Below are 25,566 nucleotides of genomic sequence, written 5' to 3'. Positions count from 1 at the left end.
AGTGAAGCAATTTCCTTCTGAAGCTCTCTTTTTCCATTAATCTCTCCGGAGGGATGGAAACATGACAGTGTTGAGCTGCAATAAGAAAGTGTTGTGCTTACATTTCTTTCTTCCTGAGAGAGAGAGAGATTATTGCTTATGCTCTGTCTTGAACCTTTGGGATTCAAAGCGAAGTCTGAGCTTGTGTTCAGAAATGAGGCTACAAAGCTGTATCAAAGTTAATCAATTTTCAGCATGACACACCTTTCCAAATCAGGAATGCTACCTTTGTTACTAAACATGATCTCTGCTCCCATTGCAAGCTAAGGCTGTTTAAGCATTCCAGTCTTTAAAGGACCTTCAGCACCTCGCACTGGAGTTGTTGCAGAAGTAGGTTTCTTTTTTGAGACTCTGCAGCTGCTGTGGCCCATAAAAGGCCATGACTGAGCCTCACACCTCTGTGAGCAAAGTGACTCTCTAGCCACATGAGGTTTGAGCTATTGGACTAGCTGTCACACTGCTGTAGTGTGATTTATCCACCCTGAGCTTCTTCCCAGCCAGTGCTGTGCCCGGAGACCCAGACAGCCCTCTCCTACCCAGGGGTCAGTGCTTTATTGTGCCTATCTGCTCAGTACCCTTGGAGGCAGGACAGCATTATCTCCTTGAGGTACAAACAGCAGGCAGAAGCATGGGGAAGCTTGCCTGAAGTAGCATGGACAGCTGGCAAAGAGGGAATTAAGCTTGGTTCTCTGAGGCTGGAGTCAGCGCCGTAGTCAGTGCTCTGTATTGCTTTCACTTTGCTCCAGTCGGCTGGTGGGGACAGCCAGAACACATCAGCCATGTTAGCTAACGAGAGTCTGCAGGGTGTGAGTGGATGGTCACTGACAGAATGGTTTTACTGATGAAAGAACTGACCATCCTGTTACTGCTGCTTTCCTAGGTATAATCCAGCACTGCTTTTAACTGTCATTTCTGAACTGAAGTTAAGGGGCTTTTTTCTTTTCCTGCTCCCCTGCTTCTGTTGCCTTTTTCAGGTCTGCTTGGTAGGTGACTGTGTTGGAGGAATTTTGGGATTTGATGCCTTATGCTACAGCAATCAGACTGTGTCCGAGAGCCAGAACAGCAGTCGGCGAGGAAGCGTTGTGAGTGTCCAGGTAATGCTGGCTCTCAGTGGCCACAGCACTTCCATTGCCCCTGGTTTTAGTAAGGATCTTTTCATGAAACAACAAAGACTTTCTTCCTTATCAGTGACAAACATGTGTCTTTAGGTGCATGTACGTCTCAGTTTGGGTACATTTGCTCTGAACAGGGATATTTCACCCTCTGGTGTGAAGCATCACCCACACCCACTTCACCCACACCTGTAGGAAGTGGTTTGGTCTGAGGCACTGTATTGCCCTCAACTGGATCTTGGGGTAGATGGGGAAAGGAGGATGGAAGGAGAAGGTTATAATGTGGGTGTATTCCTGATTCAACTGTCAGAGTGGTAAATCTGTGTATTTCAAATCCCAGGATACCGACCTCCTGTCTCCTGGAATAACAGTGAACAACAGCTATTGTTCCAGTGGCTCTAATCTGGAAGCCAGCAGACACCTCAGCAGGAGCAACATTGATATTCCCCGTAGCAACGGAGAAGATCCAAAGAAGCAGCTGCCACGAAAAAGGAGTGATTCATCAACCTACGAACTGGACACGATAAAGCAGCATCAAGCCTTTCTTTCAAGGTAAGATTTTCAAGGAAGAGAACCAGCAATATTCTGGAGCTGAAATTGGTTCAACTGTGAAGCCCAAATGTTGCTTTGTCATCCTGTGATAAGCAAGTGCTTAATTTAGATTAGAGGAGTATAGATTTCAGTGTGTTGTATATGCAAAAAAAAAAAAAAAAAATTAACAGCACTGTTGCTGAGGGGCAATGAGAGAACCCAGCTTCTCTCCTGCATCTGTATTACGATGGCAAGAAGCCCTTCATCCTGTTGCTTGACAGCCAAGGCAGTCACTTAACTGCTTTTTTGCTGTGCTTGCAAGTGTGGGATGGAGATCATAAAGCAAATGCAGAAATTGTGTGAGGGAAGATGGCGAAGCAGAACTGGGAATCGAGTGTTGTATTAATTTCAAAGCATCTCTGTGAAAGCTGATCTTGAGTTGGCTGGCCTGTTCTTGGGAAAGGTGGGTGTGAGCCGAATATCCTTTAATTTTGGCCTAGTTCAAGTGTGAGAATTGAATCGTGGTGCCCTTTCCTGTCGCAGGAGCAGGTTTCTGCTGATATGGTGGCAGGATGCTCTGGATGAGTTATCCTGAACCCGAGCTGGTTGGCTGGTTCATGGAGCAACCTTCAACTGCACGTGTGGATTGTTCTGTCTGTGTGACTATTTGGCAAAGCAACCCAAGTGCCCTGTATGGAGCAGAGACAGGCGATTGTATTCTGTCCCCTGCCAGGGCTGCTCCATTGCACCAAGGTCATGTTTCAAATTTCTTACTCACTATTGAAGTATCACATTCCTAAGCTTCGTCAAATGGACTTTGAGAAACATATCTGTTAACATAACCGATGAAATTTTCATAGCAGTCTTTCCGTTGCCGCTGATCATTCAGGGATCACTTCTGTAAGCCCGGAGGCTTTTTCTGACTTGAATCATCATCGTCAGCCTGTAGGACTGGACAGCCCAGACCTTTTCCTCCTGCAGGCCCAGAGGAACCGCAACATCCTTTTAATCCCTCTTCCCTGTAATCCCCCATGTCCCTGGTACTGGGGAGCAGTGTCCCCCCACCAGCAAACACCGTTATCTGCACTGCAGCTGTGTCCAAGGCCGTTCCTTTTGCCCTGTGCCGAGCTGAAGGCTTGTCCTGCACTTCTGCCCCCTCCTTCACTCCTTGCAATCATTGCTCCAGCACAGGGGCTCGTGTTGCCCTGCCATGGCAGGGGCCATTTTGTAAAAGATTTGTAGGAGAGAGAAACTATCGAAGTGAATGTTGTTGGTGCACAGAGATACTATATCCAGAAAGACAGTTGCATTTACAAAAACCACAATAAGCTTCTCAGCTATTTCCAGCAGGTTAATAAAAGGCAATCAGTCTCTTGTTCCTACCTTATAAAACCAGCCTCCTGTATTACAGGAGAAAATATGAGTTGTGCAAAATGTGTTCTTTCTCCTCCTTGTCATCGACCTCAGGGGCATGGACTCAGCTAAGGAAAGTGGACTGGCATCTTGATGTAGTTTTACACTTAGTTTAGAATAAGTGCTGGGCCTGATGTGGATAATGGATTGCACAGTTTGTCATTTCAGATAGCTTTGTTCTGGTCCTTCCTTCTCCATCTCCAGAGGATTATGCCCACTCCCAACATGTAGTACCTAGAGTTCCCTGGCAAGGGCTGTTGGTGTTCAGTGCGCTGATGGATTGGTGCATCTTTACTTCTTTTAGAGTTTATAACTTTTCAAATCTACCTTTAGTCCTTGGATCAAAAATAAGTTTCTTCCCACAGCTCAAGAGCAAGATTCCCTGAGGGAAAGGTGCAGGTTGAAGCTGCTGTACCAGCTGTCTCCGCACCTCTCCCCCTCTGCTCCCTGGTGCAGGGGAGGCTTGGGTACAGTGATTCACCTCTTCCCCTCCTGCATGACAGCAGGTCATCACACCCGGCCCCAGCCCTGGACCTTGTGCTTACAGCCGTCATTACTGAGCAGCACAGTCAGCAGCAGAATGCCCCTTCAGCCTCTCTGTCACTAAGTAATGATTTTCCCATAAAAAACCAAGCCCTGATGTGACATGGTTTTGTGCAGGAGATTGACAGAGCAGAGCCAAGTTTTCCTAATGGGCTCAGCAGACGGACAACCTGGCATACAGGGGCCTTTCTGTCCGTGCCGATTGCAGGTTTCAGCTTGTGCCAAAGACACTGATTTTTATTCACGTATCGGACCTACCCGCTTCCCCGGGATAATGCCCAGCAAGCCAGAGCAGCATCTGGAGATTACAATCACACATTTATTTTTAAATTCGATCCTTCTGCACAACTACATTATTTCTGGCTGTGCTGTACTTGTATTATTGTAAACGAGTTGATTTGCTTCTGAAATCCATAAGCTCTTGTTTAATTAATGCACACAGTACATCTGCTGCTTTTTAAAGGGAGAACAAGGCACTGTAGGTTGCTTGGAGCATGATGGATTCAGAGTTCCCCTTGGCTCTCATTTCTTTTGATTGCTAAAAAGACTATCAAGTTCCCAGTAAAAGGAAAGAAGCTATCCAAATTGCGTAGCAGTATGAGTGCTCTCATTCTCTTCTGTTCCACATGAAGAGATGCTGTGGGAAGATGGGTGGAATACCCCAAAAACCTCTTGCACCTGTCCTGCCATAACACATCTGCCATCGGGATAATCTTTCCTTTTGTGGCTTTGTTTGAATCACACTGTTGTCGCCCTGTCTTCAGCAAAACTGAACACGTTCTAAATAACTTCGTATTCCTTACATGCAGCAAACTTAATGTGTTGCAGTCTTGTCAGCTAAAATAATTGTAGCTTCGCTGAAGGTGGCTTGTTTTTTAAATGTGTTTCAGCGTTGCACGTCTTGGCAGTGTGATCTCAGGGAAGCTCGTTCACATCACAGAAATGGGAACATGCTCATTTTAGCTGTCTCTGCTGTAACCTCCTGTTGCTCTCACTCTTGACATCACTGTTTTGACTTCTGTGATTTGTATGTCTGGCATAAGTCAGCTTGTCATTTCCCTGAGGTTGGTAACCAGGAGAATAGTCCCGCGCATGTGCCTGCATGCACCTCTGGAGAATTACACGCAGTGCCGCACGAGAAGGTTTTTAGCATCCTTTGGAAGTGGCGTTCAGCAGAGATGCTGTCTCTGGGATGATGCGTTATTTGCCAAAGTAGGAAAACAAAGTCCAAGTGAAGCCCATTTTTCTTCTCAAATGTGTGAGTATCTGCAGCTGCTCATTTATTGAATGGCTATCCCAGAGGAGGACTGTGTGTGAGCAACTGCTCCGGTGCCACAGATGGTGGGGAGTGAGCAGCCCTGTTTCCATGAGCACAGCAGCGCTGGGACGTCGCTGCCCAGCCGGGCAGGCAGCGCTCTGCCTTCAGAAGTGGCCTTGATGAGCAAGTGCTATTGCATACGGAGACACGGCAAGTGCTGGTGACCACCTGGGATTTTGACTTGAGGCCACAGAGCTGGCAAGAGACTGTTGCATTTGCATCATCCCTGACTCCAGGCCAGTAAACCTTTTATCCAACCCAACTGTTGTGGTATCCATTTATCCTACATATTTTATAGAACCTGTTCAGATGCTTTTTAAAGTGTTGGCAAACACCCTGTTAAGTCACTGCTGGTACTCCCGTCTTCAACTCTCCGCTTCTAATTATAACAGTGATAACCCGGCAAGGCTGCCATCTGAATCTGCAGAACCTGGAGAGCAAAAGAAATTGCAGCTTTTTGCTTTTGGGTGGTAACAGAAGAATCTCAGAAACCCTTTTGTGAATCAGTTTATTAGTGTTAAATATCTGTCATTTTGCTGTCTAATCCCAGATCTAGACTGCAGAGAAGCACCTCATCCTAATGTGGGGTTGGATTCCCTGGATTTTCATCTAAGTGTCCAAGGGATATGTGAATTTAAATCTCTGTGTTAAATCTGTGTATTGCCCAGCCTGCACTGCACACAGGTTGAATTTTTGCAAACAGATAGGACACCTGCAAGAGAGAGGGAAAGCAAGATATGTTTTATATCATTGTTCTTTTTAAGTACAGTTACCTGGAGTTGTTGGGCTGAGGTTGAGAGGTACTTTGGTAATAACTCAACAGATGTGGCCTTACAGGCAGAAGTGGGAGGGTCCTGGGTGCGTGATAAATACAATTTACCACGTGGCCACTGAGTTAATTATCCCAGATTCCCATTCCCAGTGAATGCCATACACATGCATGGAAGCTGTGGTGCAAACTCGGTGCACAAAGATATTAGGAAACCCCCTTGCAGATTTTGATCTTTCTTTTTCCCCTCCCATTTTATTATTTTTTTTTTTTCCTTTTCAATCCTGTAACACTTGTCCAACTACTTCCACGAGGAAGAAACGGGTAAGCACATCTTTCCATAACATTTAAGAATAAGGTGATGGAAGGAACTCAAATGTTGGCAACCAGGAAGCATAGCAATAACGTGTGTAATGGAGTGAATCACTATAAAACTGGTTTTTTCCCTGCTACTCTAGTAATTTTGGCTTGCTGGTTATTTTATCTTGCAAATGACTGTTCTACTAGCAGCAACCAAGATTTTGACTCTTCAAAGAAAAAAGATTTTGAGGAGGTAAGAGTGTGTAAATGAACCCACTTGAAGCTTGGATTTGTACAGTCTAAATTATGCCAATGTAGTGGGGTAATTGTTTGGGGAACGTTTTACTGGCTAGTAAAACTATGTACTGAGGCATGGTGGGTTGATTGGCACAGTTCCTCCACTAAAGAGATAGAAATTATATTTACTGTCAATCACTGATCTGGCCTTCAATTATGAAAACACAGAGTAAATAAAATTTTTACTTTATTTTTCTTGTTCTTGTCCCAGTTTACATTCTAGTGTTCTGAGAAATGACCCAGGATCCAGGCGATCTAGTAGCTCTACTATGTTGGATGGAGGAAATATTGGAAAGTTTGAATTTGAGATCACTGACTTCTTCCTCTTTGGTTCTCCCTTGGGTCTGGTTCTTGCACTGCGAAAAACTGTCATTCCAGCTCTTGACAGTAAGTCCTGATGTAAACTGCTGAGCTCACTTAATGGATGGTGTAAGCACCTCCTGCTACAAATGCAGTAATTTGATGAGATAAACTGGTAAAAAACAAACATTTACATATACGTTGCACTGTAAGGAAGCAGATCACTGTGTGCTCTCGCCAGTACTGATTATACAACTTATTTGCAATGTACTTCCAAACATTAAAAATACAGGGCAATTCATGAGTCTATAAATGTTGTAATAAATTGTTTCAGTTGACTAAACTGGAAGATGAGGGAGATGATAAATCCTTAGCGCTTTTTTTTACACAACAGTTGTCCTTTTTACAGACAAATATTTACAATATTCTAACAAATAACCTTTTGATACTTAAGGGTTTTTTTTCTTCATCTTTTTAGTCTTTCAGCTCAGACCAGCTTGTCAGCAGGTCTATAACCTGTTCCACCCTGCAGACCCATCTGCTTCACGCCTCGAGCCTCTTTTGGAGAGGAAGTTCTACCTTTTGCCCCCCTTTAATATTCCTCGTTACCAGAGGTTTCCACTGGGTGATGGCAATTCTGCTGTTCTGGGTAAGTCACTTTGGATACATATTAGCTGTCTAAAGGATTACATCCCTACTTTACATGAAATTATCAAAGCAATTGGGAATGACAAGAAAGAGAATTGGCCCTATAATGTCAGCCTTACTTCCCATTTACCAGAAAAGTAGTTTTCTTCCAGGAGAATCAGTGCCTTGTGACCCATACGCCCTTTATTTGTCACCCAAAGGCCATCAGCTGTTGAGTCATGATGTGGTAACCTCTCTGCGAAGATCCCTGTTTTACGCCCAAGCTGGTGCTTGTGTTTGGGACTGAATGAAACATGATTAACTTGGCAGAATTTAGGACTTCGATGTTTGGAGGGCCAGTAAAAACTGGAAAGAGCAGAGTCAGCAGTGAGATGATGAGATGATTTAGTTGGTTGCAACCTGTGCTTTTTCATGGGACAGGCTACTGCAGGTCAGTGGACTGGTGACAGTGCCTTGCCCTTGCCACCTTGCCAATGAGACACTTTGTGTTCATAGGATACCTAGGATTCCTCTGCCATCAGTGGCCTCTTCACTTGCTCTACCCCAATTGCAGCAGTAACAAAGCCTAAACTGGCTGTGTGCATGCCCTTTTGTCTCACCGGGTTGCATTTGAAACAACTGTGTCCTGACCATGCCCTGCCTCAGCTCCCATTACATCAATGCCCTTGCAGTTGAGCTAATAAAATAAATTATATTTCCTACCATCTTCACCTCACTTCTGTGCCTACACTCTCATGGTCTGTTGCCATTTCAGTGCAGGCTCTCATTGCAAGGAGCTTTTGGGGAAGCTCACCACTGTGCAGAACTAAATTTGACCTTTCTGCTTTACCTAAAGCTTTGGTCCCCTGCAGGGTCAGGGCTTTGGGGCAGGAAGAACAATTGCACTGTAATTTTTCCCTTGCTACAGGTTGTTAGTCAATGGCTACTTAAAGTCAATGTTGCAACCAAGAGTCACTAATATAAAATTAGACTTACAGCACAAAAGAAATCGTACTGGTAAACCAGAGTAGAATATCAAAGCCTCCAGCTAGAAAGATTGGGATTTGGTTGTTGTTTTTTTTTCCCAAAGCTCTGGTAGCTTTCCATTTGTTTAATATTTGAATCATGCAGGACTAAATGAAGAGGAGTATGTATCTAGAGCTGAATAATTCCAGTGATACTCTGCATGATTTTTAAATTGAAAATCCAAAGCAGTGGTCTCCTATGTATCAGTGTCTTCAAAGATTGTGTTATAATTGCTGAATCTGGAGTCTGATTTGTTAAATGGGCATGAACTAAACCCCATGTTTAATAAAGTGAATAAAATACTTTCTGCAGGCCCCACTCACTTGTCAAATTTAGCAAAGATCTTGCTGCAACACTTTTTAAAAATGGATCCACCCACAATTACATTTGTACCCAGTCCAGTTACAACAGCTCAGGGAATCTATAGCAACTCGAAAAGCAATTTGCTTTTTGGGTGTATTCTAGGTATCAGCTGCAAGTGGCTTCTTAAAAAAAAATCCTAAACGTCTTATCTTCTTCCTCTTAAATACATTTCAAATCCCCTGTTCTCACTGAAGTCAGAGGTAGAAGCCTCATTTACACTGAGCAACCTGTATTCTGGTTATCATTCTGCACAACAGCAGGGATCTTATTAGTTTGCTGTGCCTCCCTAGACTTTTAAGTTGGCTGCGTTTAGAGAGACACTTGCTATGTAGTGGAGAAGAGTTAAACAGCAATTAGCTCAACTATGAGAAGGGTAGAGTGATTTTGAAACCCTCTCCAGGTTTGAGCCTTGTTATTTTAAGAGATGCTGCTCTGTCTTGATGAATAAAACTGACAAAAAAGCAGCTTTAAATTCTCTTCTCATGTAACACAAAGCCTCTTCATTTGCTTATCATAAAGTAACAGGCTATTCCTTTCCATTAGAGTCAAAATTTCAGTATTGCAATTTATACGTTACCCAGAAGGACTGTTCTAACCATGATTTGCAAAGCCACTACTGAAGTTAGTGTTTACTGTAGGGCGCTCCAGAAGAGTGGAGCTGCTATAATTAAGCTATATGATTTGATGATCACGTAAAATTCAGGTGCTCAATTATAATTAGTTATGTACAAAACCTTCTGTAACACTGCCTGTTCATATTTCTTCATGCAGATAGCTAGCTTTTTTAAGTCCACGATTCAGAAAGCCTCTTAGACTTTTTTTTTTTCATTTTCTCATCTGTACTAAATGTTGGGTCCCTGTTTCATTGCAACCTCCTTGCAGAGTGAAATCAAATTCACATCCCTGCTCACTCCTGTGCTTTGCACTGTGTAGGCTGTGAGTCTGATTCAAGTAAATCTCCCCTTACAGCATACTTTTTTTCCCCTTGTAGTAAAAAGATTTCTCTGGATCTGCTGGGTATTTATGGATTTGGCTCATTGGAGAAGCTGGTTAAGAGGATTCCCTTTTCTTTTGTTGTTGAAATGCCATTGTTGTGCTCTCCTCTGCTACCAGTTAATCTCTCTGATGTGGGTCTATTTGGAAAGTCACCCATGTTTTGTTCCTTTTACTCTATTTGAAGGTTGTCTTTTCATTGAAGATTCATAGTTGAAGTGCTCAGTTGTAACTGTTTGTATGTTAACACTTTGTGGCCGCATGTCTGTTGTTCTTTGTCCTTCTGTTTTGTTTTTGTTTTTGTTTTTGTTTTTTCCCCCATCTGCTTCTAGTTGAGACAATCCAGAACAATCCCATCCTCCTCATGGAAAGTAGCCCTCTGGGTGCTCTCCAGCACCAGGACAGCTTCATGGAAACAAGTATCCCCGTTCCCGTACTGAATTGGCAAGATGTTTCCAATAAAAGTGCTGGTTTTGCTGAGTGTGTGTAATCTACACTTTTGTATTGTCTATGGTGTTGGGTACTTGGGGTGCTTTTTGGAGATTGTATTATTGCCTCCTGGAGTTGAAATCTTCATGCTGTGTCTCAGGCTGTGCCACATGAAATAACCGCTTGGGATCATGCTTGGGTCTGGGAAACCCACCATGAAAAAGAGTTGGGGTTACAGACTCTGTCCCATTCTGGGGTTAATGCTAGAAGGGGAGACTGCTGCCATGTACTTACCTTTTTCCATCTGTGCTGGCTGTGCCTCTGGAAAGAGGCTTTGGCACAGAAAGACAGAGTCCCTGGGTGGCCCTGCTCGCATGGTACGCGCCGTGCGCAGAGTCCCCTCGGAAAGGGTTGGTTGTCTGCAGCGCGTGACTCCCCAGCAGTCAGCCACGCTGCGCCGGGGCCAGGACTCTAATTAATGTCTGTGTCAGACCACATTTTGTCCGGTTGAGTATTTCATGTTTGGACACTCCTTGTGGCTCTGCTGAACACAGTGATTGAGGCTTTCAAACCCCAAGGTGGCTATACATGTTGGCTTTTTAAAATTAATTTCTTGACTTCTGCCTTAAAAGCAAAGTTTGATGCATTTGTTTTGCCTTATTTTCCATCATAAATGCTGCATGGCCTCAATTATTCTGGTTGTGGCTGGTGCTACATCTGCAATTTTAATGAGACTTGACTTTGTTTTAGTTTTTTCTTCCCCGTGTGTCTTACTTGCCCGTTCTCACCCCTTTTTCAGTGTTTTGCATTGAGAGCTTGGTTCTGCTGCCTTGTCTTTAACAAGCTGACCCTTGCTGTTTATGAGCAGTCCAGTACATTATGTGGTCATACAGGATGGCAACATTGCTGACTATTCCAGATAGTCTCTCCCTTTGTCTTTTGAAGATGTGGATCATTTTTAGGTGTGCAGTTGCCAAGTTGCCTGTGCTGTGATGTTCTGTAACAAAGCAGAGGGAAAGGATCTCGTGCTATTAATTAGTCACTTTGGAGGTCACTGATGAAATGCCGTTTAGTTGTCACCTGATATTTCCTGCTGTCAGGACAGAGCTTTTAGAAGCTTCTCTGCTCTTTACCTTGTGTGTCAAGAGCATGCACTCTTGTGTGGCCAAGCAGTGCTTGGTCTGACAGTAGCAAGTGCTGAAACCCAGTTCAGCCACTGGGCTGCAGGAAATTTCCAGAAACATAAAAACTTACAGACAACAGAAACCTATGTTGTTCTTGATCTCAGGGTAGTGACTGCAGAGTGCCCAGCACTGACCAGTGACTCCAGTGCAAGGAAGGTCTGGCCTGTGCTGAGCAGCTGGCTGGCTTTTCTATTTTTTTATTTTTTATTTTTATTGAACCTTACATATTTTTTGATTGCTTTCAGTATTTCCCGCTTTGGTCCCACAGCTCAGCCTGCAAATAGCACATATTGAAATCTGCCATTCAGATACCCCAAGGACTTAACGCAGTGCCAACAGTACATTAGGAGGATGGCCCGGTGCCATTCACATAGTGGGAAACGATTAGTAAGAACATTGACAAACGAGTTCATAAATGAAAAGGCATAACACTGAAATGAGTATTAAAGATCCATACGTAGGCAAAAAAAAAAAAAGTGATTTTGCTTCTTATGTCATCTCTTCCAGAAGTGCAGTTAAATCTCAGTTCATTGCACTGGCCCGATGTGTGTGTGGTGCAGTTTGAGCAGCAGCAGGTCCTTTGCTGGGAGAGAGGGTGCTCAGGGCACTGCTCGAGCCAGGTCTCCTCTTCCCAAAGCTTCCTTGTTCTGATAAAGCCTGCCCTCAGACACGGTACGAAGTACACTTACACTGCAGCCAGTGCAGTAAACTGGGGGCACCTCTGTCCTTACCTGGCGACATAAATGAACAGCTAATCTTGATGAAAGTCTTGCTACTGCTGGGCCTGGTCCAGCCATCCGACTTCACCCTGGGCTCAAAGTGCTTCCCTGAAAAACCTCCCTGCGATTGTCAGGACCGGAGCTGTGGCTGGGGATGCCACCTCTGCAATGCAGAAGACTTTAGACTGCTCCCTTTAGGAGCAGGAGTGGTTGTAGGCGCCGGCATCGGTCTGTGCTGGCATGGCAGCATCTGATCCCACCCTGGTCCCCAGGAAAGCCCCCTTGGTTTCAAAATTGCAAGAGCAGGTGCTGCACAAGGGGTTTGGTGCAAAGAATACACCGAGTTTAGAAAATATGTTGGGGAGGGGGATTCTCAAGTCAGGTCCCTGGGTTTCCTCTGGAAGTCACTGTCACTGCAGCTCTGGGGTTGAGGAAGCTTGGCTGAAGGGGCAGTAATGCATAAAACAGGTTTACTGTCCATGCTTCCTGCCCTGCCTTTTCCTGGCCTTTGTTTCTCTTAGAAACTGTCCTTTTTCAGGGACAGAGGGTGTGTAGCTTGGAAAAAGGGAGAAACACGAGAGCAACCCGAGTGGGCTGGAGCGTGGGAGCGCTGCTGTCGGGTGGCACTTCATCCCCTGCAGAGCAGACTCCTGCCACCAACACGGGCAATGCTAAACTGAACAGTTCAGTCATGCTAAAAGAGTTTGGGCTTTTATAGGAGTGAGAATTACTCCTCTGGTGACACTAGCTAGGATGGTGTTGGAAGTGCTGTTGAGGTTGCTTCAAACTCATTGCATTCAAAGATCCCTAGTTAGGCCCAGGAAAGCGAGACTGGCTAAAAAGAGCAAGCCCAAAATACCACTGTTTCTTCCTTTATTCACTTTCCACTTTCTGGGTTCTCGAAAAAGGAGATAAAATTCAGATAGAGCTAAGTGAAGACATGCTAATGGAGCCAAAGCCATGATCAACCCAGGCAGCACCACATTTGGCCCAGCCTTTTCTCTTGTGTAGCATTGCTGTAACAGTCTTTGGCATGTCTTCCAGCTGCTTGCTAATTCAAGCCATAGATGTTTTATATTTAAGGGAGAGGAAGAAGTTCAGGCTTTGTTGGTAGGTGTTAGTTAAACCTGAACCTGACATTTTTCCTAGCCCAGACAAAGCCAAACTTCTTCCATCTGACTGAGTTCAGGGAAGCTAATGGTCATCAGCTGTGTTACAGCTGTGTTGGGGCACCCGTTTGATGTGACACAAGTGCTTAAGCACAGAAGGATCTGTGCAGGCAAGGGAAAGGAGAGGAAGGAGTAACTGGGGAAGAGATGAGAGGGTTGTCCCAGGTCACACAGCAATGGGAATGAGACCCTTTTATCCTTGAGACCTTTGTGGGGTTACTCCTGGCTTGGCTCATGTTCTCTGAGCACAGCCTCTGCTTGAATTGTCTGCTCTTGCTTGTGCTGGTGCTTTCTGCCGTACTGGCCTGGTGGTCCCGGCTGGGTTGTGGATAGTGGTAGCAGCCTTGACAGCCAGCAGCTCAAGGCAAGGTGAAAAGAAGAGGAAAGTGCTGAGAAAGTGATGCTGGTAATGGCCTTTCAGGCACAACGTGGGCAGTGTGTGCAGCTCATCATCAGGTTAGGCTCCCGCTAAGGCTCAGATCTCGCAGTCCACAAAGCTTTTACACAGAGCAGCTTGTGGCCTGATTTTCCCTGCAGAGAACAGAACTCTTTTACCAACACTTAGCTATGCATTTTCTCCTTCATACATTCCCTTTCCCCTCCACTGCAGCAGGATTTGTGTGGGCACAGACGCTGCTGCTGCGAACTGAGAGATCGGATGAAGCAAATCAGTAGCCCCAAGCAAAAAAGATTGATATTAAAATAAACCAGTTGCCAAAACAACGCCCTGTGTCAGCTGCATACTGGGATTAAATCCAAGGATATCTAAACTGGCTGAAATAGGCGGAGGATGTTGGTGTGTGGGAGTAATGTATTCGCGTTCCCCGTGGCATCAACTGCCTGACTGGACACAAACCTGTGCCCTGTCTGATGCCTGGGAATAAAGTTCAGATGCTGCTCCTCAGCTACAGCAGAGATGGGCAAAGTTAGAATGGTAGTAAGTAGCTTTGCTTTTGCATGTTACTGGCATACTGGTGCTGCCTGCTGTGAGGTACTTGGTATTGGCATTACAAACCCTCTGCAGTGCAGGATCTTGGGATATCCCAGAGACACTTAATTCGGCCTCGTAGCCTCCACAGAGGGGTGGATGCTCTTACCAGTGTTATAGGAAGAAAACTGAAATGCAGAGATTTTATTGTGACTTGCAGCATCTCTCGAGTTGCCAGTCCTGAACATTTTAGATCCATTTCCCTCCAATACATGTAAAAGATCTACATGAGCATGACTAAATCCTCCTTTTCTGTATTTATGTACTAAAGGGTTAGGCCACACTTGATAAACCTCAGGTTGGGATCTAAAAACCCAGACTTGCACATTGTACAAAAGAAGCTCTGTTTTCACAGAGACTGAGTGCTCCCCGATCCGCCAACACCGATTGGAGATGTAAGTGCTCAGCACCAGACTCCTTTCTTGCAATAGCCCTTACTTTAGTTTAACGAGTGTTGGCTGTATCCATTAGCAATTAAATACAAGTTCAAATTTAGTCCCTGCCAGGCATGAAAATGTTTTCTTGATTTTTTTTTTTTTTTTTTTCTTTTGCACTGATGCTTCTATCTTGGAGATATTCATTTAAGTCTAAATGTTTCAAGAAAACAAATATCCCCTTTCTAAGGTGTTTTTTTGTTGCTCTCCTTACCTTGGTTATTTTGTCTTGATGTGAATATATAAAGTTGTGTATATTCACATCTGTATGTATGACACATGCTCTGTTATTGCTGCTTGAATAAGTCTGCCTGGATTTTTCTTTGGGGTTTTGTATTTGGTTTTTGAGCTACTTATTTTGCTTCTCTCAATCAAAGACTGCTCCTCCAGCCACATGTCTCTGCCTGCTGTGGTGTTTGCTTTCTTTTCAAACCAGAGCTCCGATGAAATGCTTTTTTCATTCCAATCAGTTCTGAAAGGTTTTTGCACCTACCAGCCTTGTTTGCCTCCTTCCTCCCCTCGAGTTCATCTTGCCCAGCCTCTGTCTGTTGGTCTAATATTTTGATTTCCCTGTTTCAACTTTGTAGCAGATGTTGTTCAGTCTCATGGTGCCGTCTTCATGGAAAGCGCGTCCCTGTCCACCCCCATTTCAGCCCCTCAGTTCAGGGGCTTCCGGAGAGCCAGTGAGATCAGCATTGCCAGCCAGGTCTCAGGAATGGCAGACAGTTACACTGCTTCCAACATAGCCAACAGTAAGTGTTTCACCCCCTCCGAGACTACTGCTCGCTGCCGCACCGCTCTCTCAGCGCCATGCACCGGGCCAGAGCCACGCAGCTTCTGTCTGTCTGTCTGTCTGGGGTTGTACTTTCCATTAATAACAAAAAGCTGGAATTATTCCACCTTCGCCTGGTTTTGCCATAGTCAGTGCTACGTGTTACCGTGTCCCCTGGAGGAACAGATGATATATTCAATACAGGGGCCACCGCTGTGCTACGCATGTTGGACCGTGCTGGTGATAAATTGTTGGAAAAAATATAATGATAATTGATAACTCTGAGCACCATTTGGCTGCTGTGCGTGGTGAGGGTTAATCCAAAGGCATGTTTCTGTGCTGCTGTTGATAAGTCGCGCAGAACTGGTAAGGATCAACACTGCCAGATTGATAATGCAGGGTGCAGCATGTGGCTTGATGCAGATCACTTAAATGTGGCCCACAAAAATGGGGATGAGTAAGCCCCTCTGAAATGCTTAAAGGGTTCCAGTTATTTATTACTTTACATTAGAAATTCAGCTCTTCTGTAGCCTGCAGGGCAGCTCAGAGTCAGCCAGTTATGACCCATATCCCAGAGCTGAATGAGGAATCAAAGGGATTTTTTTTCTTTGTTTTTTTTCCCAAGACCTGTATAACTTCCTAGCTAATACGGTAGGGAACAACAGCCTTTGTTAATGGTTCAGCCCCTTCTTCATTTCAGCTGAGGTGAAAGATTAACAGTCTGTGTCCTCAGGGACCTCTGATAACTGAGACCAAAAAAGGCTGAAAACCAAACAAATTTAAAACAGAACAAAAAACAGTAACAAGAAAACCCACACCATAAAAACCTTCAGCCCAAACTCTTGTCCCAGAAGGTGGCAAAGATTTAGATACTCCATTCCTGGCACCTTAGACTACAGGGCTATGAACAACTCACTTCATAACTAATTACTGAGGATAATAACACTCCCTGAGGGAAGTGTTAGTTGCTGACGGTCTGTGGACGCTGCTCAGGGGCTGCTGTAACTTCTTGCCCTGTTTGAGGCAACACTCCGCAGCAGGAATGAGTTACCTGCGCTCTGACAGACAAGGTTTTCTTTCCCAAAACACATCCAAAAGCTGACACCACACTCCCCGTGTGCGTTCTTATATTTGTCCCGGTAAGACATCTTGACAACCGCTTTGCTAAATATTCATCTGCTTGGGAAGAAGGCTCCTGGGAGTGAAGGTGTTTGTTTTGTGCTGGTTTCACACCCACGGAGAGCTGCCGAGCACGGCCGCCCAGGATGGGAAGCGGGGGGCGGTGGTTGTTCGTTACGAAGTGTTTACGCCGGGGTGATGCCTAAAGGCCCGCATGATGCGTCTGCGAGCTGACGGCAGGATCAGGCCCGTGCAATGCTTGCCTCTCTTTGCTTTCCTTGCACTCTCCCTGATTATTTAGCTTCTGGTTTGTGTAATTTATTCTTCCATGCACTTCACAGCTGTCAAAACCTGTTTCTGAGATTGGAGAGGAAGAGTCAGGCCCTGGTGTGGGCTGCACGTGCACCCTGACCCCTCTGCAGCCTGCCCCAAGGGCTGTCGTGGCCCCTTCCTTCACCTCCCAAGTGCTGACATGTCCTCTGAGCCCTGGCTCTGGCTTCGCAGCTCTTGCGCTTGACCTTGTTAGCGTGGCATTGAGGGTTGGATGTGGTCCGTGCTTATCCCACAGGGAAAGCTGGAGGAAGTCTGGAGGGGCACCGCAAAACCATGGTTCCCTCCCGGGAGCCCTCCCAAGGGTGCAGCTTCCCTTGCACTATGGAATTCTGGAGGATGAAACTGGTGTTGCCTGTGGCAGTGTGTGTGTGTGGCGTAATAATAAGTGTGATTTCTGCTTTTTTTTTTTTAACTTTATTTTTCCTTTTAGAAACCAAACACCACCTTAATCATTGTAGAGGGTTTAGCCTTCTGTCCCAACTTGCCCTCCCTCACAAATCCCCTACCCAAACCTCATCCAAGAGACGTAGGCAACATAAGCATGAAATCCCTTTGAAGGGAAGAAAGCTCAAAGGGCCGTGGAGTCAGGCTGCAGACTGTGCTCTTCGGATACCCGACCTGGACATCAAGACAGGTATTCTGGAGAGATCCACTCCGGTCGACCTCCTCTCTCATTTGATAGTCACAGAACTTCACAACAAATCTATGCGCTTTCACTGAGGCACTTGCAATTTCTGATTGCATTTTAACAAGTATTTCTGTCCCTTTGCTCCGAAGATTGATCATAACACGGCTAACAACTTGGCAAGAGCAGGAGTTCTTCTAGGTAGAGCTGTGGGGACAACGCTTCTGCCTCCACCACTGTCTTTTAAGCATGGAAGAGTAAATCCTCTCTGCTTCCTACAAAGAATCTGAAATTACCCAAACTGGGGACTTGCATGAGAAAAGAAAGATCGGGACATGACCAGGAGCTGCCAATTTGGAAGACAGGGAGTCAGAAATGGCTGCGGGGAGGTGCCTGTGTGATCCGGAAAAGCCATGTTGATCCATCAACGCCCTCCTTCTCCTTCCCGTGGCTCTTGAGAAAAGCAAGGGCCTGGGCCTTCAGTGCAGCCGGGGCTGGGCTGTGGGGATGTGCTGATGCCATAACCCTCTGCATATTGCTGTGGTGGGAGCTTTGTGCAGGTCACTGGAAGAAGCTGGTGGGTCCATTTTTTCAGTACAGCATCTGTGCTCATCACCAGCTAGATTTCCCTTAACAAGAGGGGTTTGTTGGATTGTACCTTATACCTGGCAGCTTTCCTGGAAGTCCATAAAAAGGGAACATTGTCGCAGAGAAAAACCAAGCTTGAGAAAGCCCTTGTCAAAGCCTTGGCTTGCAACCTGCATGCAAACACAGCTCCTCCTGTTTCTCTCTTGATCTGATCCATCTTCTCTTTCCATGACCGCTTTTCCAGGCTGGAGCGCGCGGGGTTTGAGGACTCCTCACTGCTGGGAAAGCAGCTCACGCCTTTGAGGTCTGAGGCTTTGGGCTGAGACATGCTCAGAGTCAGAAAGGATATGTGTGTGGGCAGAGTTCAGGGCACCGTTGAGGTGTGGTGGTGTCCCACAGGTGAACAGTGGCTGTCAGACACTTGTGTGCGAGTTGTTGACTCCCCGCGGGAGAAACTCTTCTGTGTTGTCTGTAACCTTGCCCGCCCAAAATCCTGGTGTATTTTTCAGTCCTCTGTGCAGCGAAGTCCCGTGCCCCCACGTACTTTTCTTGATGGCCGCTGCAGAGGCTGTGCTCCTGGGGAGGCTGGGCTGGACACCTCAGTTGCCTTCAACATGGTAGCCCAGGAGGGCAACAAAGACTTGTTGGGGACTGCCAATCCCGGCAGCATGTGCCATATACCCTGCCTTGTGGTGCCTTTTAGCATCTCACGTGGGTTCCTGGTATTCTGATCCTCTTTAGTGTGGTCAATATCTGGATGCTATTCCTTGGTGAAAGCGAAAGGAGTTGGAAGTGGGGCCTGGGCATGTACTGTGGTGAGCAGAGCACACACATCCCTCCTCCCACAGCTCCAGGGAGACGCGTTTCTGTCTGATGTTTCGGTACGTGGATTCCCAGGCTCATTCCGTTTGAGCCTTGGACCCCTTCCCCGGGGTCTGGACTAACAGCCACTTAATACCTGCCCTCTAGTGCCTTCCTGTTTGCTTAAATAAAGGGAGAGCTCAAGTGCTGGTGCCCCTGTGTGTTCCTCCCTCAGTCTGAGCAAACACTGAGCCCTGGGTTGGTTGTTCCCTCTTACCAGTGCAGCCAGCCAGGGAGCACCCTCCCAGCGTACCTGGAGTGAAGAGCCAGAGCCTTGAAATACTGTTTGTGACGGAGACTGCATGTGCATGTGAACCCCATTTGTCTGAACGAGTCTTTTGCTTCTAGTTGCTGCCAAATGGTGGGGAACCAAAAGGATCGACTACGCTCTCTACTGTCCTGATGCTCTGACGGCTTTTCCAACGGTTGCTTTGCCGCACCTCTTCCACGCGAGCTACTGGGAGTCTACAGACGTTGTCTCCTTCCTGCTGAGACAGGTACAGTCATCCTCCCTCTCCCTATCTCCTTTGGGCTGAAAAATATTTTGGATTCTTTGGTTTTTTCCACTGCACCTTCCATAACTCTTGTTGACACATAGAGATGAAAAAATACCCTTTGCTACTGCAGATCTGTTTTCTTCCCCTACTTTTTGTTCCCCATCTGTGTTGTTACCAGAGCTGCACATGTGCAGACTTCACAGATATGTGCTGTCACACCTGGTTAGTTTGGGTCTGGGTTTTATCATCAGAGAAGGTTTCAGATGGGCTCACCAGGGAGCCATGGAGTGAGCCCAGGGCTGTTTCTTATCAGGTCGCAGTGGCAAAAGTTAGTGGCACTTGTTTCTTGAAGTGAGCTGTCCTCTGCGAGTTGGGATCTCAAGTCTGAAGCTTAAAGGGAACTTCTGGATGTACAAATAAAGATAGCACCAAATACAATAAAACCAAAGGAGAAGTTTTGTGTGAATTTGAGGCGAAGTTTTGTGTGAATTTGAGGCGAAGTTTTGTGTGAATTTGAGGCGAAGTTTTGTGTGAATTTGAGGCGAAGTTTTGTGTGAATTTGAGGTGAAGTTTTGTGTGAATTTGCCATGAGTTGATAGGCAGAGTTCAGTTCTCTGTTTTGGCTTTCTGAGTTATTGTGGTCTCTAGGAACTCAGACCATCATCACTGCATTGGGATTTAGTCCTTGTTCCTCCAGTACAAAGCAGTTCTCCTGGGACTGGGTAAATGGGGATTGCTGGTGTCCAGAGTCTGACACCTCAGAGTCTGTCAACTACATTTGGCCTGAGATTTAAAATTACTGTTTAAAATGTGTTTTTCCTAAAAGAAATACCTTTTCTTCAGTTCCATGGGGATGGGGGGAAAATTATTTGCCTTGCAAAGTATGAACCCCCCAAGGAATGGTACTTAGAGCATTGAATTGGAAAAAGCAAAACTAAAAGCAACTCTGTGGATTATGTTGCCCACTTCAGCACTTGGGTTTGCTTTGTGTTAGCTCAGCTGTTAAGCCGTCCCCGCTCTTTTCCAGCCTCCTTGACTGCAGCTCTCAATTATTTATGATTCTGTTGGCAAACTTTCTTTCAGTGCTATCTTCCAAATAGTGTGGGAACCATAAACAACAGACATGTCAGTGCTGGTGGCAGCTGAGCAGGAGCGATAATCCAGTGAGACCCTTTCTTCCCAGGCTGTACCTAGCCCAGCGAGACATCTCTGTGCTCGCACACACCTTGCCAGAGCAGCTGCTGTGAAGCCCCAGCCCTGCATCGAACTCAGCCTCACGGGGCTGAAGAGATAGAGAGAGACTCGTAATTGTGCATGAGGGGGAGCAATCACGACAGTCTCATACAGAAAATGCTCCACTCAAGAAATAGCCAATTACTCAGGATTCAGCCTGAACCTGGGTCTGTAGCACAGTGTGGGGCTTTGTATCTTGTGGCTTGAGGTACCTCTCCATCCATTCAAAGCCTGCCGGTGGCTGCCTCGGTAGCCTGGCACCCCCCCTCCCCAGTGCCTGTCTCTCCTCACTCATCTCTGCCTTGAGACAAGGGTTTTTCTCATCCCCTGTCTTCTTGCTGTCCTTCCAGAGCACCATGCCACTTCTTCCCCTAATAAGGACTTGTTTCTAACTGCCTTTGAAAGCCATCTCCGGACAAAATGTTAAAGTAAGCTGTTGAATACTTTTAGCCTCCAAAGATTAAATCTGGTTAAAACAAGCCCAAATAGGACTCAGAATAGATTCCTGATTTAAATAATTTTCAGTAAAACTTGTTATTTTGTTTACCTTGGGTTTCCATGAACTCCCTCCCCAGCAGGCTCATCCTCCCTGGGGTCCTTTTTCCATTTCCCTGGAATTAAAACAGCTTCAGCTCTGCAAAGCGAGCTGGCCTGTGTCAGACCGCTACAGCCGAGGTCAGCTGGAGAGCTGCTGGCCACACAAAGTATGTTCAAGACCTTGTAAAAGAGCCCACGTTTAAGAGGCTTCTTAATTTTTTGGTGGGGTGGGATGATTAAGGACTACTGCCAATTTTGGAGTTGTCCACAGGGTCATCTCTCAGTCTTACAGCGGTCTTTGAGATGTCCCCTCGTCTTTGGGTGTTATTCTTCTTTTCTCCTAGAGCTTAAGAGCAATCTAGGTGAGATCTAACCTTCCTCTCTGCAGGTTCCTGCTCTTCCATCCCTGCCCATGCCCTGGTGACAGGCAGGAATTGCCCCCAAAGGCTGACTGCGGGGCATCGCCTTGCCCCCTCTCTGATCCTCGTTCTGGTGCGGTGACATCCCACCGGCACAAAGTCCTTGAGCTCTGTCAGCCTCGGAGATGAGGTCAGGATGGACAGATGCCCTGGGCTCTGCCTCGCATGTGGCTGAGCCAGACCCCTGTGTGCCTCTGCCAGGGTCAAATCAGTAAGAGGAGGAAAAGCCATGGGGCAAGAGCAGCCCGAAATGTGTTTAAATAGAAATAAGAAATGAGCTGAAGGAACAGCATCTGTCGGCATGAGGCCAGTCAGAGCAGCTGGTGCTGGATCTGTTATGAGAACGGCAGAAGACTCGTGTTCAAAGGAGACCAGTCCCTTGCAGACCATGGGAAGGGACTAATTAATGCCTGGAGGAAGGGCAGAGATCTAAGCGCGGAGCTCGTCCTGCTGTGTTAGAGTCAGTTTTGTCCCTCCTGACAATCTAAATAACCTGTGTCCCAGCCGGGATTAAGTCAGCGCTGGCCGCAGGCTTTGCTAGCTCGGAAGAGACCACTTGTCCTTGCAATTAAGGGAGCAGCCTGTAAAACCTGCAAGCTGACAAGCCAAACACCCAGGAGGCAAAATTCAGGCTGCCTCTGTCCAGGCATTGCCCTTACTCAGCGCTGGCTGGGGAGATGCAGAACAGCATAGGCAGGAGGAGGGGGGTCACTGCGCAAGTGGCTGACGTCTGGATGGGATCTGTCCTCCTGCAGGTGATGAGGCACGAGAACTCGAGCGTTTTGGAGCTGGATGGGAAGGAGGTGTCTGTCTTCACCCCCTCCAAGCCCCGCGAGAAGTGGCTCCGCAAGAGGACACACGTGAAGCTCCGGGTAAGGGTGTTTTTTGGGCTGCCTCCACAGCAGGAGGGAGTGCTGTCGTGTAGAGGTGTTTTGATTTGGGCTGCAAGAACAGCACTGAAAGCAGCCAGCATGGGCACGGCTGTGTCTGTCCGCAGCAGGGACAGAGGATTCTGTTGCACTGCTGGTGTATATTAGTGATTATATCCTCCCCATGTAGTCGTGAAAGAGCAACTTGAAAGATCTGTACCAGCAAGGTCTCCTCTTGGCCTTGAGTCTATGGAAAATGCAGAAAGCGTTGGCTGTGGGTCAGGGAAAGGGACTGAACATCTCTCAAAGTCCAATAATGCAAGTTCTCTGCTTGGTAAATGCCTTTTGCTCCCACGGAATGTCTCCGATTCCCAAAAGAGGGCAGTTCTCTGCTAGAGCTGAAACAATGTCAGCAAATTTCTCTGGCAGCTATTTGTATTGCCTCTTAAATCCATAGTGTGAGAGGTAATATCAGAACTGCATGTACAAAGTGCTGTTGAAATTGGCTCTTCAGCCATGTACGCTCAAATCCACCCCATCGATGTGGGGCACAGAGTCTCACCTCTGCCACAGGTTGTTTCTAAAGCTGAGAGCTGTGAGTGGGGGGGAATGGCACAGAGAAACCCATGCTCTCCTTTGTCTGGTTATATTTGGCATTTCCCTGTGAGGTTGTCCAGTAAACTTTTTTCTTTTTTTCTTTTTTTTTTTTTTTCCTTTCCCTCTTGACTTGTGCAGAATGTTACAGCCAACCACAGGATAAATGACACCATTGCTAATGAAGATGGGCCCCAGACCTTAACTGGAAGGTTTATGTACGGTCCGTTAGATATGGTCACACTCACTGGAGAAAAGGTACCATGTCTGCTAGGGGGGTTGCACATCGTGTGGGAAAAAGTGTGGGGACAGGGACAGAGGTGGTGCTGGTCAGTGCCCCCTTGGTCCCTGACAGGGTTTGCTACCCTTGAGTCTTGGCCAGGTTCCGCTGCTTGGACTTGTGTGGTGCCTCCTACCAGGAACAGTGTTCATCGTGGAGATCTTGGCCACCGAGGCTGGGTTTCCTTCCAGCATCCTGATGTTTGGGCGCTTCTCAGCTCAGATCTGTGAAGTGCAGAGGGTGGAAGCAGGACCCAGCCCTGCTTGGGCTGGAAGGTCCCCGTGCTTGGCCTGTTCTACTCGTCTGTGTCTAATGCTGTTGCTGACCCAGTTTTGCTGTTTTCCCAGGTGGACATTCACATCATGACCCAGCCGCCGTCAGGAGAGTGGGTTTACTTCGACACAGAGATCAGCAACAGCAGTGGCAGGATTTCTTACGTCATCCCTGAGAACCGGCGCCTGGGCATTGGCGTGTACCCTGTCAAGATGGTGGTCAGGTGAGGTACCTTGGAGCTTAGTTTGCAAGAGGAACTGTTTAGTGTGAGGAGGAGAAGGCTGAGGGGAGACCTCATCACTCTCTACACCTACCTGAAAGGACATTGTAGAGAGGTTGGTGCTGGTCTCTTCTCACAGGTGATTAGTGACAGAACAAGAGGGAATGGCTTTAAACTCCAACAGGGGAGGTTCAGACTGGACATTAGGAAAAAATTTTTCACAGAAAGAGTGGTCAGAGAGTGGAATAGGCTGCCCAGGGAGGGGGTGGAGTCACCATCCCTGGATGTGTTTAAGGGTTGTTTGGATGAGCTGTTGGGGGATGTGGTGTAGGAGAGAACTTTGTAGAGTAGGGCTGAGGTTGGACTCGATGATCCCGAGGGGCTTTTCCAACCTGAATGAGTCTGTGATTCTGTGAAAAGAGGAGTTTGATGACTGTAGAACATGGTCCCTCCTTGCGGGGCGGCTCTGCTTGTTGGGTGGGCTCAGAGCCTGGTTTACCAGCAATAAGGACAAAGCTATTTGTACTCTAGAGCTGTGAGAGAAAGATCCACGTTTTATTCCGACACCTGCATCATCAGCAGCATGGTAATTGAGTTCCCACTGCAGGAGCAGGCCTTCTGCACCACAGACATATGGCCTCACGGTCATCTACAAAACTGCACAACTGAGCATATTTTAAAGACCATAAACTTGTCCTTGAGGAACAGAACTTCATACTCGTGATAACTCACGGCCCAGGGGCTCTGGCTCAGCTCCAGTTGCTGGTGGTGAGCTCTGAAAGGGGGAGGAGGGGAGCATCTTCTCAGTGGCGAACCCAGCAATGGTTTTCTGGGGGTATTTTTTTAAGTCACTGATGCCAGGGCTCCAGAGTAGTATTTCCATCCCCACTTTTAACACAGAGGCCCTCAGGCAGTGCCCGTCCCTGCTGTAACCGACGGTGGCGTCACTGTTAGAGCCTTTGGGCCAGCTTTGGGTGCTGCTGTGGGCTTGTGGTGCACCGCGGGACCGGGTGATACCTTCTGAATATCTTGATGCCTATAAGTACCTGCATCCCTTTCAGGGGTGACCACACGTACGCAGACAGCTACATCACGGTCCTGCCGAAGGGGACAGAGTTCGTGGTGTTCAGCATCGACGGCTCCTTTGCAGCCAGCGTATCCATCATGGGCAGTGACCCCAAAGTCCGCGCCGGAGCGGTCGACGTTGTAAGGTCAGCGGCAGGGCTGGGGCAGTCGGTTTGTTTTACGCTGGCATTGCTCTAGGTCTGCAATCCATTGCCTTGTGGCTTTCCTTCTAGGCACTGGCAAGACCTCGGCTACCTCATTATCTATGTCACGGGCCGCCCCGACATGCAGAAGCAGAGGGTGGTAGCGTGGTTAGCACAGCACAACTTCCCCCACGGGATCGTCTCCTTCTGCGATGGGCTCGTTCACGACCCGCTGCGGCACAAGGCCAACTTCCTGAAATCCCTCATCACAGACGTAAGCCTGGGCCTGCTGAAATACGATCATAGCACAGGTTTAAATTGCTCCTTGTCCAATTGTCCCTGTCAGCACCAGTCTCTTGGCAGCAATGTGACCTGCGGTGGAAGATTAATCTGTTCATTTTATTTTCATCCTTTTATTGCTCTACAAAAGTTTCTATGCTGTTAAATTGTGTCATCTCTGCTCTGCACTGCTCCATTTCATCACCGGTCCTCCCAGCGCCAAATGCCTAATGAAACAGAGGCAGCAGTGCCTCTCTTCCCCACACGTGCACTATTTTTCCCCTGTTTGGTGACTTTCTGGCTGC

At 46.9% G+C, this 25,566-nt stretch overlaps 1 protein-coding gene across 12 annotated transcripts in view; it reads left to right on the top strand.

The window, feature by feature from the left end:
* PITPNM2 (phosphatidylinositol transfer protein membrane associated 2) overlaps positions 1–25,566 on the top strand; it is a 142,127-nt gene that overhangs the window by 110,672 nt on the left and 5,889 nt on the right. For 8 of the 12 annotated variants that reach the window (XM_074844145.1, XM_074844144.1, XM_074844146.1 and 5 more), the window contains 13 exons: positions 1,014–1,133; positions 1,492–1,703; positions 6,534–6,709; positions 7,101–7,271; positions 9,964–10,113; positions 15,142–15,306; positions 17,209–17,412; positions 19,201–19,349; positions 22,294–22,410; positions 23,143–23,259; positions 23,629–23,777; positions 24,836–24,985; positions 25,073–25,256. In XM_074844145.1, coding sequence (XP_074700246.1) covers positions 1,014–1,133; positions 1,492–1,703; positions 6,534–6,709; positions 7,101–7,271; positions 9,964–10,113; positions 15,142–15,306; positions 17,209–17,412; positions 19,201–19,349; positions 22,294–22,410; positions 23,143–23,259; positions 23,629–23,777; positions 24,836–24,985; positions 25,073–25,256 — 2,064 coding nt within the window. The other 4 variants (XM_074844152.1, XM_074844153.1, XM_074844154.1 and 1 more) reach the window with 4 other exon arrangements.

Source organism: Strix aluco, chromosome 18 (assembly GCF_031877795.1).
Source record: "Strix aluco isolate bStrAlu1 chromosome 18, bStrAlu1.hap1, whole genome shotgun sequence".
NCBI classification, from domain to species: Eukaryota; Metazoa; Chordata; class Aves; order Strigiformes; family Strigidae; genus Strix; species Strix aluco.
This window is presented reverse-complemented; position numbering and strand designations above follow the sequence as displayed.